This window comes from Chionomys nivalis, chromosome 4 (assembly GCF_950005125.1).
Source record: "Chionomys nivalis chromosome 4, mChiNiv1.1, whole genome shotgun sequence".
In the NCBI taxonomy this organism is placed as follows: Eukaryota; Metazoa; Chordata; class Mammalia; order Rodentia; family Cricetidae; genus Chionomys; species Chionomys nivalis.
The window spans coordinates 20238364-20250037 of NC_080089.1; the positions used below are offsets into that span (position 1 = coordinate 20238364).

The 11674-nt window shown below is 51.1% G+C and overlaps 1 protein-coding gene across 2 annotated transcripts in view; it reads right to left on the reverse strand.

Annotated features, from left to right (window-relative positions):
* The window catches only part of Olfm2 (olfactomedin 2), a 77886-nt gene extending 67015 nt beyond the window's left edge, over window positions 1-10871 (reverse strand). For both annotated transcript variants that reach the window (XM_057767406.1, XM_057767404.1), the window contains exon 1: window positions 10709-10871. In XM_057767406.1, coding sequence (XP_057623389.1) covers window positions 10709-10777 — 69 coding nt within the window. In that variant the 5' untranslated portion in view covers window positions 10778-10871. The remainder of the gene's footprint in view (window positions 1-10708) is intronic.
* Between the last annotated feature and the right edge of the window lie 803 nt (window positions 10872-11674).

An 11674-nucleotide genomic window follows, 5' to 3' on the forward strand; every position in this document is an offset into this window, starting at 1 on the left:
GGCATCGCATGCCTTCATGACTTTAGTCCTTTATAGTACATTGTTTGCAATACACGATAATCCAAGAGCCTCGGGTGTGCCAGAAGTGTCTTTTGACCAAAGTCGTGTGAAGGCTGCAAATTCCACAAATCATGGAAAACAACCTCTGTTTTCCATATCCTTTGCTGTTTTCTGCAATGATTCTTGAGTGTCAACGCCCTTCTAGGGAACAGCTGCTTACTCTCATGTGTGCCTCAGGTACAGTGGAAACTGTCCGTGCTAATGTCTACTCCAGACTCTGCTAAATTCCTACAACCTCTGACCTCTACACAGATGTGCACATACACCCCACACATGTGCATCCACACTAAAACACACTCACAACCAACCGATTCTGGATGGATCGTCCATCTAACAGTAAAGTTTTGGAAGAAGACACAGAAGAGTTATCTTCATTTCCACGGGAAGGGTATGATGTTCACTTTCGATTGTGAACTTGGTACAGTCTAGTTCACCCAGGAAGCAAATCTCAATGAGGGATTGTCTAGATCAGGCTGGCCTGTTGGTGTGTCTGTGAGAGACTGTCCTGACTATATTAACTAGAATGGGAAGACCCAACCCACTGTGGACGGACGGCACCATTCCCTAGGAAGCACCATTCCCTGAAATGCCCGAGGTGGAGGAAGCCAGCTGAGCACTAGGTCGCATTCCTTTCTCTCTGTCCCTGACTGTGGGTTCACTGTCACCAGCTCCTAAACTCTGGCCACACAGCCTCCCTGTGCTACCGTGACAGACCCCACCCTGAAACTGAGTGAGACAAATGCTTTCTCCCCGGATACTTTTGTCACAAGAGTTCAGTACAAGGCAGGCACTGGAAAAGGCAGAATTTTCTCAAACATACAGCTATACAGGTCTGCAACTTCAGCTGCTTTGGAGGCCGAGGCAAGAAGATTAAGAATGAGAACGTGTCCCAAAATAAAAGTAAAAAGAGGGCTGGGGATTTGACTCTGTGGTTAGAGAACATCCCTGGCGCGAAGCTCTGGGTCATCCCCTCCCACCACCACACAAACCGGGTGTGGTGGTTCATACTTCTCACCCCAGCACCAGGAATCCAAAGGATGTGAAACATCTGGAAGCTGACCGGTAGAGGGATAATTTGTATATCTGCCAGAAACTTTATTTGATGTGTGCCACAGTGGGGACATGGGGTCAGTTTACAGCAGCCGGGTCTCAGCCGCTTTTTTTTAAATTGTTTGTTTGTTTGTTTAAGACAGGGTCTCTCTATGTAGTCCTGGCTATTGTGGAACTCACTTTGTAGACCAGACTGGCCTTCGGTACCACAAAGATCCACCTGCCTCTATCTCCTAAGTGTGCACCACTATGCCTGGTCTTGCCAGAAATTTCTTCAATATTGGGAAACTTCTGGTCATATATAGCAGATTGTCACAACTAATAGATCTATCTATCTATCTATCTATCTATCTATCGATTTTTGAGGCAGGATTTCTCTCTAGAACAGGCCAAACTGTTCTGGAACTTGCTCTGTAGACCATGCTGGCCTTGAACTCAAAGAAAACTGCCTATCTCTGCCTCCCAAGTGCTGGGATTAAAGGTATGAACGTGGGGAGGGGCATGAGACTGTAATGCCCACAGGGGCCAGAAGGGGATGTCAGATGCCCTAGAGCTATAATTATAGGTAGTTGTGAGCTGCCCCGTGTGGATGCTGGAAACCAAACTTGAGTCCCCTGAAAGAGGAACGAACACTCTTAACTGCTGAGCCATCTCTCAGTTCCAGGAGTCCCAAACTCCCCATGGCAAATTCATCTGCTCCATAGGACTTATTCATACCTCCAAGGCCAGTCTGCAGTGGCCTCTGTAGTCACAGTACTGAGTAAGAGGACATGCGAGTTCCCAGCAGGGATTAAACCAGACTGTCCTGGGAGTTCTAATTTCATACTAGAAATGATGAACTTTTGTTGTAATTAGAATCAAGTTTTGACACTTTTTGTCGGTTGCTTCTATTTATTTTTTTTTGTTTGTTTGTTTGGTTGGTTGGGGTTTTTTGATTTTTCAAGTCATGGTTTCTCTGTAGCCTTGGAGCCTGTCCCAGAACTCGCTCTGTAGACCAGGCTGGCCTTGAACTCAGAGAGATCCGCCTGTCTCTGCCTCCTGAGTGCTGGGATTACAGGCATTATCACCGCCTGGCTTTACTTTTTAAAGATTTGTTTATTTATTATATATACAGTGTACTGTCTGCATGTATGCCTGAACGCCAGAAGAGGGCACCAGATCTCCTTTCAGATGGTTGTGAGCCACCATGTGATTGCTGGGAATTGAACTCAGAACTTTGGAAGAGCAGTCAGTGCTCTTAACCTTTTAAAAACATCGTTCCATGTAGCCCAGGACAGCCTCAAACTTGCTATATAGCTAAATATGACTTTGACCTCCTCATCCTCCTGTTTCCACCTCTCCAGGGCTGAATTCATAGGAATGCTACATTGTACCATTTCTGCGGTGCTGGGGATGGAACACAGGGCTTTGTGTGTGCTGGGCCAGCACTCCACCAACTGAGTCAACTCCACAACCCAAGGATAATTTATCCTTGTGTGTGCATATGTGTGTGTAAGTGTGCATGCATGAATTATTTATTTTATGTGTGTGGGTGTTTTGCCTGAATATCTGTCTGTTCACCTCACGAGTGCCTGGTGCCTGTGGAGGTCAGGAAAGGGCACCAATGTCACTGGAGCTGTGGTTATGGGTGGGTTTTAGCTGCCATGTGGGTAATGGGAAGCAAACCTGGATTCTGTGGAAGAACAGCCAGGGCTCTTAACCACTGAGTTCTCTCTCCAGACCCTGTGACTGTTTACGAACAACTCAATAAATTCTGAAATCCTTAACTTAGAATTTACAGTCTTTCTGGCCGGATCACCACTATCCTTCTCACATCTGCCTCTAACCTCACCTCTCGTAGGCACCATCCACACCCACTCAACCTGAGCTCCCATCCCCAGAATCCTGGCTTCCACTCACTCCAGCTTGGGAAACAATCCTCTGTATACAGTGCTTGTGTGTTGTATACAATACACTGCATACAGGCACTGAGCCATGTCCCCAGCCCCTCCATGGGGGATTCTAGGCAGGGGCTCTACAGCTGAGTCCCAACCCCTTTTTATTATATCTTCAAGCAAAAGTTTGCTAAGTTGCCCGTGCCAACCTTCAACTTCTTCCCAAGGGCTAAGATGAAGACATGCCCAGCTCGCGCCTCTCTCTTTGACTTGTGGACTTCCTAACACTCCGTAGCAAGCTGTGTCTCATCTCTGTTCCTTTGGTGACTTCCTTCAGAAGGACCAGAGGAACAAGGAAAGTATCTGTCTCTTGGTGTATTTACTGTATTTTCTTTTTTTCAAGATTTTATTTATTTATTATATATACGGTATTCTTCCCGCATGCCAGAAGAGGGCACCAGATCTCATTATAGATGGCTGTAAGACACCATGTGGTTGCTGGGAATTGAACTCAGGACCTTTGGAAGAGCAGTCAGTGCTCTTAACCTCTGAGCCATCTCTCCAGCCCCTACTGTGTTTTCTTGAGGATAATTAGAACTCTCTGGGCTTCAGGGATGAGGACTTGCATGGCCTCGACTGACTTTAATTTTGGGTTTCTTTATTTTTGTGCAGAGATATTTTATAGTTCTGTCTTCAAAGAAGGACTGAGCAGCAAGTAGTATAGATTGTTGTAAAGGAGCTGACAAGGTGGATTAGCAGATGAGGGTGATTGCTGCCCAAACTGAAGACCTGAGTTCTATCCCTGACAGGGACCCACGTGATGGAACAAAAGAACAGACTCCTGCACACTGTCTTCTGACCTCCATGATCAGACCTGTGCCCACACGAAAATAAACAAATAGAAGACTTTTTAAAATAAATAAAACAAAATAGGAGCTGGGGAAATGGCTCAGCGGGCAAAGTGCTTGCCACAGAAGCACGAGGACCTGAGTTCAGATCCCTAGAGCCCATGTAGATGTCAGGTGGGCATGGACTGCTTGTAATCTCGGCACTCTGGAAGTGGAATCTTCGAGAATTAGCTGGTCTGCTATACTAACCGAATCAACATGCTCCAGGTTCACGAAGAGATCGTGACGCAATATAAAACAGACAGCGGCCTAAGAAGACCACAGATGCCAACCTCTGACCGTCACATGCGTGTGCAGCCACACACACGCAAACATGTACACGCATACACACGGGCAGAGGGGTAAAGGGTTACACTTTCCAAACACACCTTGTCAAATCTGTTCGCACCGCTCTGTGCTACTGCTTCTCCTTAGATTGGCCTGAGGCGTGGATGGATGAAGTGTAACCCCTGGGGTTCGCTGGCCAGCCAGTCTGTACTTGGCAAGCTCCAGGCCGCTGAGAGATCGTCTCTCAAAAAAACAAAGTGACACCGGCGAGGTTCAGAGACTAAAGCGGCTTGCCACCAAACCGAAAGTTCAGAGCTCCATCCCTGAAACCCAAACAGCGAGGAAGCTGACTCCCGGAAATCATCCTCTGACCTCCACATGCTCTGATTTCCACGTGGGCACCAGGCCAAGAACTCTCCTCTCCCCAAATAAATGTGATTAAAATTTAAAAACAATCGGGGTGCTTCTGAGGAGCTCCAGTTGAGGTACGTCTATTCTTTGTATGTACATCTGCGTACACACACACACACACACACACACACACACAACTTTTTTAAAAAAAACTTCACGTCCTGCACAAACCTCATTCCACACTAGGTGTCGCCCCAGCTCCTTACTTTTGGGTCCGGCCCCAGAAGGCTCTTCCCGCAGTTTGTTGGGATTTCCCACCCACCGTCAGCCAGGATGTTAACTAACACCTTAGAAAAAATGAGCAAGTTCAGCGTCCCTGAGCTAAGTAGCGGCATCCTTCCGTGGGATTTCAGCCTTGGCCTGGCATCTGTGACCTCAGGCACCTTCCTTGGCACAGGGGTCCCCAATTCTCCAGGGTTTGCTTTTTGAAGTTCCAGTTAACAGCAACCAGGAAACACTCTATGGAAAATTCCAGAACTATGTGAAACATACATACCTTGTTTTGTTTTGTTGTGACAGGGTCTCGTTTTGTAACCTAGGCTGGCCTGGTATTGGTATCAGTCTCCTCCTGCCTGTGTCTTCTGAGAGTTGGGATTATGGGTATGCACCACCACACCTATTTTATGTAGTTCTGGGATGAAATCCAAAGGCTTTGGACGCTTTGCTACACCCCAGCCTGATCTGCTTTTGTTTTTAGACTGGGGATGGGGATCTCCTGTAGCCGAAACTACGTTACACAGTAGTGGATGACCTTGAACTCCTAATCCCCCTGTCTCCATCTCCCAAGTGCTAGGATTATAAGCATTTGCCATCACACCCAGTTGTATGTGATGCTGAGGATTTGGACCGTCATATAAAACAGGCAAATATTTTGCCAACTGGTTACACACTTCCAGCCTCAAGTTTTCAATTGTCCACTCTCCATAGCAGGGGAGGAAATGTCTTCTGGGGCATGAACCATCCGCTTGTGCAGTGTTTCCACTCTCTAGATGCTACCCTTCCCTCTAGTTACTCAGTAGCTCCCTCCGCTTTCAGATTGGCTGCTGTGGCACTGCACTGTTCACATGTGTTCAAGTAGCTCGTTTCACTTTGTAATGTTCTCAAATAAATGATTTTAGATGGATGGTCAGGGAAGCCTGGGTTTGGTGGTGGTGGTGGTGGGATTCGAAACAGTGTTTCTGTCCTGGAACTCACTCTGTAGACCAGGCTGGCCTCAGACTCACAAAGTTCCTCCTGCCTCTGTTACCCAAGTGCTGGTGTTAAAGGCATGCACCACGACTGTCTGGTTCTTAGAGGAAGTGATTTAAGCAGAAAAAAAAGAGGAGAGGGCACTGAAACGACTGTTCCTGGGGGAGCCGAATTCAGGTATGTGGAAAAGAGTGGAAAGTGCAAAGGCCCTGGGGCGTATGGTTAAACTGAACTAATTATTCCCATCCTGTGGGGACCCCAGAAAAGCATTGGCCCATAAGCTCAGATAACACTAAGAGAGAGAGCTTGCTAAGTGGGTGATGTGTTTGTGGTACAAGCAGGGGGACCAGAATTCAGATCCCAGCACCATATAAATGGCAAACATATTGCACAGGCCTGTCACCCTGAGGAAAGGTGGCGACGGAAGGACTCCTGCAGCTCAGTGATAACTGGCCAGGCATGGGCGCTGGGGCCAGTGAGAGACTGACTCGGAAACTGAGGCAGAAGCAGGCAGATCTCTGTGAGTTCAAGGCCAGCCTGGTCTACAGAGCTAGTTCCAGGACAGGCTCCAAAGCTACAGTGAATACCTGTCTTATTTTTTAAAAAAAAAAAATCCTAAAATTTGGGGCTAGAGAGATGGTTCAGTGGTTAAGAGCACTGACTGCTCTGTCAGAAGACCTAGGTTCAATTCCCAGCACCCACACAATAGCTCACAACTGTCTGTGACTCCGGTCCCAAAGGATCTGACACCCTCACACGGACATACACTCAGACAAAACACCAATGCACATATAAATAAATAAATAAATAAATAAATAAATAAATAAATAAATCATTTAAAAAGAAAACGGCACTCAGCCCTGAGTCTGATCAAGGTGAACAGACCCCCTACACACACACCCTAGTCCCCACCACACAGTCACAGTGACAGGCATGTGTCCAATAGATAACTAAAACATAAAAATTAAAATCTAAAAAATATTTTTAAAATAAGGTAGAGAACAAATGACAAAGACACCCAGGTTTACTTCTGGTCTACACACACACACAGAACCACACCGCAGTGGCCAAGACCCAGAACAAGAGATCAATCCTGGACAGGCAGAAATAAAACGCCTCAGGCAGTTTCTCCTCGACTGACAAATCCCCAACCACTCAGTCACAACTTCTTCATGATTCTGCCTTGCTGGCCTTCTTTGGCCTCACCCAACCTCAAATTCATCTTTCCTCCCTCGACTAGGTCCATGGCAGACTCCACACCTCTAGGTCCACGGCAGACTCCGCACCGCTGGGTCCACAGCAGACTCCGCACCGCTGGGTCCACGGCAGACTCCGCACCGCTGGACCCACAGCAGACTCCGCACCTCTGGGTCCACGGCAGACTCCGCACCGCTGGGTCCACGGCAGACTCCGCACCGCTGGGTCCACGGCAGACTCCGCACCGCTGGACCCACGGCAGACTCCGCACCGCTGGACCCACGGCAGACTCCGCACCGCTGGACCCACGGCAGACTCCACACCGCTGGGTCCACGGCAGACTCCGCACCGCTGAGTCCACGGCAGACTCCACACCGCTGGGTCTACAGCAGGCTCCACACTACTCCCTGGACCTCAGGGTCTTTGCACACCTTGGCGATTCCTCCTGCCTTAGATGCCCTTCACCGGAAAGCCTTTCTCACTCACCCCTTCACGTGTTTTCCTCTAGCTCCACTTATTAAAGACACCTCCCAGACCACACCAGCTCAGACTCCCTACCTGTCCCCATCCCCACCCTCGTATGTTTAAGATGTAGTTTTATGTACCGGACATGGGAGAGCACACCTTTAAACCCAGCACTCAAGAGGCAGAGGCAGATAGATTGCTGTGAGTTCGAGGTCACCCTGGTCTACAGAGTTCCAGGACAGCCAGGGCTACACAGAGAAACCCTGTCTTGCGGGGGGGGGGGGGTATTTTTTTAATTCCTGTATATGCACCTGTGCGTATTTCTGGGGTCAGACAGTAGGTTGGATCCCCTGGACTGGATTATCTGGTGATTGTGGGTGCTGAAGTCAGACTCCAGTCCTCTGCAAGAGCAGCACCCTGGTTGTATTTTATTGTCAACTTGGGGACAGGGACCCTCAGGTGAGGGATGGGTCAGATCAGCTTAGTCTGTGGCCATGCCTGTGAGAGATGGTCTTGACTGACAGGAAGACCCAGCCCGGTGTGGGCAGCGCCATCTCGAGGCAGGTGGGCCTGGGCTGTGTAAGAAAGCTGGCTCAGGGTGAGGCAGGGAGTGAGCCCCTGCCTGAGCGCCTGGCTCCCCTCAGTGACGGACTGCCACCTGGAAGTGCAGGTCCAAGAAACCCTGCCCTCCTCAGAGTGCCCTATCACAGCTCAGAAACCGAACAAACACCAAGCGCTTCCGATGGCTGAGCCATCTCTCCAGATCCTCTTTAATCTCCTTTTTTTTTGGGGGGGGGGTGCCGCGGGGAGGCCAGGCTGGCATTGAACTCGCGATATAATGGAGAAGGAATGACCTTGAATTCTGATTCTCCCCACCCCGGGTTACAGGTGTAACCTATCTGCGATTTTCCCTGTTTGCATAGGATTATATATGGATTCAGTTCTTGGCGCTGTTTTATACATTTCTGTGGTTTCATCTGTCTGCTGCGCCTGAAGGTCAGCTCCGGGAGGGCAGGGCTTCAGCGTTTAATCAAATCTGGTGATTGAATGGCTGAGGAAATGATTTCCAAGAAAGGACTCCGCTGGGACCGGGGAGGGGTGTCTGGGACTAGACGGAGAAATAAGGGAAGAAGAGCAAGGCCGCCTCCCTCGGAGCCCCACCTCTCCCTCTTCTCTCCTCCTGCCCTCTCCTCCCTTCCTCTCGCCTTCGCGGAACCAGGCCGTGTTAACCACTGGCTATTTTTTAGCCGTCACGTGGTGCCTCCTAGTGGCCACCTGGAGCACTGCAGCCAATGACTGATGCCCCTCACGACCGGACTCAAATTTCCCCTCTTCAGCCCCAGCGTGCTCTGACATGTGTCCCCGCCCTCGCTCTCTGAGTAGCCCCACCCCCAGTCAGCCCCGCCCCAAGTCCCTCCCTCCAATCTTAGGGTCTCTCAGCAAACTGGCTGTGGAATTAGGAACCTAAGGGTGACTGGATCACCTCAGGAACTAAAGCTTTGCCTCCTGGTTCATTTTTTTCCAGCCATTTTTCAAGTGGATGTGTTTTTTTTTTCTTTTTGTCTTTCTCACATGTGGTGTATCTAGTTTCTTTTGAGCTCAAATCCTGAGTGCCTACTGTGTGCAACCTACTGCACCTTCCCCACCCTGCGTGTTTGCGCTGACAACCTCTTCTTGTGGAAATCCTACGTGGACCCTAACCTCCATCTCTTCCAGTGCCCCGCAGTGGGGTGTGCCTGCCGCTCATTCCCCTCTTGTCTAAGTCAGAAGGGAGAAGGTGACCAGATCCTTGTTATTCTGAGTTCCTACCTGGAAACTCCGCCTAGTCATGTCCCGCCCCCCCCCCTCCCCGGCAGCGCAGACCGGTGGGGTGGATTATTTCACAAACGGTAAGTGTGTAGGTTCAGGAGAGACTTGCCTCAGCTCATATCCTCTCTGTGCTGCTCCTGAGCTGTCTGGACTCAAGCAAGTGACTTAACTTTGCTTTGCCTCAGTTTCCCTATCTCTTAAATGAGGATACCCTGCCAGGGTACCATCCACAAAGAGGGCACTCAGAGGATTAAGCCGCTTAGTTCTGGCCATTTGTGATATAACACTGAGCAACAGACTTTCTCCAGCGTTTGCTGATATGTGACTGTTTTATCGATACCAGCTTCCTCCTGATTCCCCCCCAAACACACACACAGGAGATCTTGGGGTATTCCCACCCCCAAGATGGAGGAGGAATGAGATTTCTTAACAGTAAAAGAAAGCTTGGACCCTCCCTGTTTTGTAAAGCTCTCGAAGCTTGCCCAAAAGATGGGGTACCACAGGGAGCCACCTGCTTCTGCCATTCCAGGAATGGGGTTTGCATAGAGCCAACACACACGGGGCCAGAATGCCACGCTTGCACACACAGCCCGTCACCCTGAACACCCCTTTTAGAGTGATGTATTCAACCAAAGGCACAGAGTGCCCTCACATGGCCACACACCTGACTGTCACTTGAGTTTTGGATAACCCAGGCATCTGGGCACAGCCATGAGGACAACTGGCACACCCCGTTATTGACATACAGCCGGAGCGGAACACAAGGAGATTCGCAAGTCCTCATGCCGGGTCACACAGCCAGTCACAGACCCACAACTCCTACCTATCATCCCACCCTCGGGTCACCCCGCCCCCACTTCACTCGCATACGCTCCCACACGTACATTCATCCTTTACCAGTCACACCCCAATTCACTCACATTTGGACACACACACACACACACAAACTCCCCTGGGTCACACCCAGCCACAACACAAAGACACACGTTTCCCCAGCACCCGGGAGCAGCAAGCACCTGGAGCACATCCCTGTCAGTCATTCACACGTGAGTCCCGCCCCCTTCCCCACTATAGGGGTGCAGGCAATGGATGGGGGGATCTTTAGAAGCTAAGCCACCTAGCCATAACAGGCAAGTGACAGGCGACACCCCAAAGCCCCCCTGAAGTTTCCCTCCCCAATACCACAGCCCGATGGTGGGATGTGAGCTGTGGTTCATCGAGGGGGTTGGAACCCTAAAACTAGAGTCCCCCCAGTCTCCCCGCCTTGAGGTTGCATTGGGTGTCCCCAGGGTTTCCCCAAACGAGGGTGGATGTTCCAACCCCTCCTTTGCTGCGACCTTCCCCATAAGCCCCTCGCCATCCTGCAGCTTTTGGAAGGGGAGACTGGTGGGACCCCAAAGCTCGTGTTTGCGGGACCCCTCCGAGCCTACGTCCCCTCTAGGGCTCCCCGGCTTCCGCACCTGCCCGCGGGGCCCCTACCTGTCCGGCGAGGCCTGGGCAGAGCAGCCACAGCAGCAGCGACAGCCGCGGGACCGTGAGCGGCCACATGACGCGCCCCCCGCCCGATAGGCGCCTGGGTAATGGGGACCCGCCGCCTGGCGCGACCCCGCCCGCCCGCCCGGGCGACCCGAGCGCCTCCACCCCGCCTCGCCCGCGGCCGGGATTCCACCCCACCCCCGCCCCGCGCCCAGCCTTTGTCGCGGGCTCCGCCCCCAGCCCCGCCCCCAGCCCGGCTTCGGGCGACAGCCCCGCAGAGTGGGGCCCCTGCCAGCAGGTGGGGAGCTGTCACGGGTGAGCGAGGGAAGCCGGGGTCCAGATCCGGCAACCCTCAACTCATCATCCCCCTTAAACCTAGATGTGAAAGGTCAGGAGATGGGGGAGGGGGGCTATCACGTTCTTGTCGATTTCACCGTCCTAGGATTTTCCCACGATGAAGATGGAGCTGGAGGAGGGATGGGGGACTAAGCGGGAGACCTAGTAGGAAAAGAGATTTAATAATCAACAGGGAAACTGAGGCACAGACTGGGAAATTAGGAGTTGGGGAAGAGGTGAATGACAGGAGGGAAGGTGGGCAAAGGTGGGCACTGGGAGTCATGGGTTGCAAAGTCGAAGAGCAAAGCCGGTGGCGTGGTGCAAACCTGTTACCCAGTACGAGGGAGGCAGAGGCACGGGGACTGGAAGTTTGAGGCCCCCTGGGCTGTATGGTGAGTCTCCACCCAACCAAGACTGCAGAGTAAGAACCTGTTTCGAAACACACACACACACACACACACACACAGAGCCCAGTCCTGGTGGCACACATCTGTCATCTCAGCGTTTGGAAGTTGGGAGGTAAAGGCAAGCTCTGGAGTCGGAGGTCATCTGGGCATGGTGGCACACACCTTTAACGCCAGCACTAAGGGACCTGAGGGATCTCTGTGCAGTCAAGGCCAGCAAGTTCTGCCT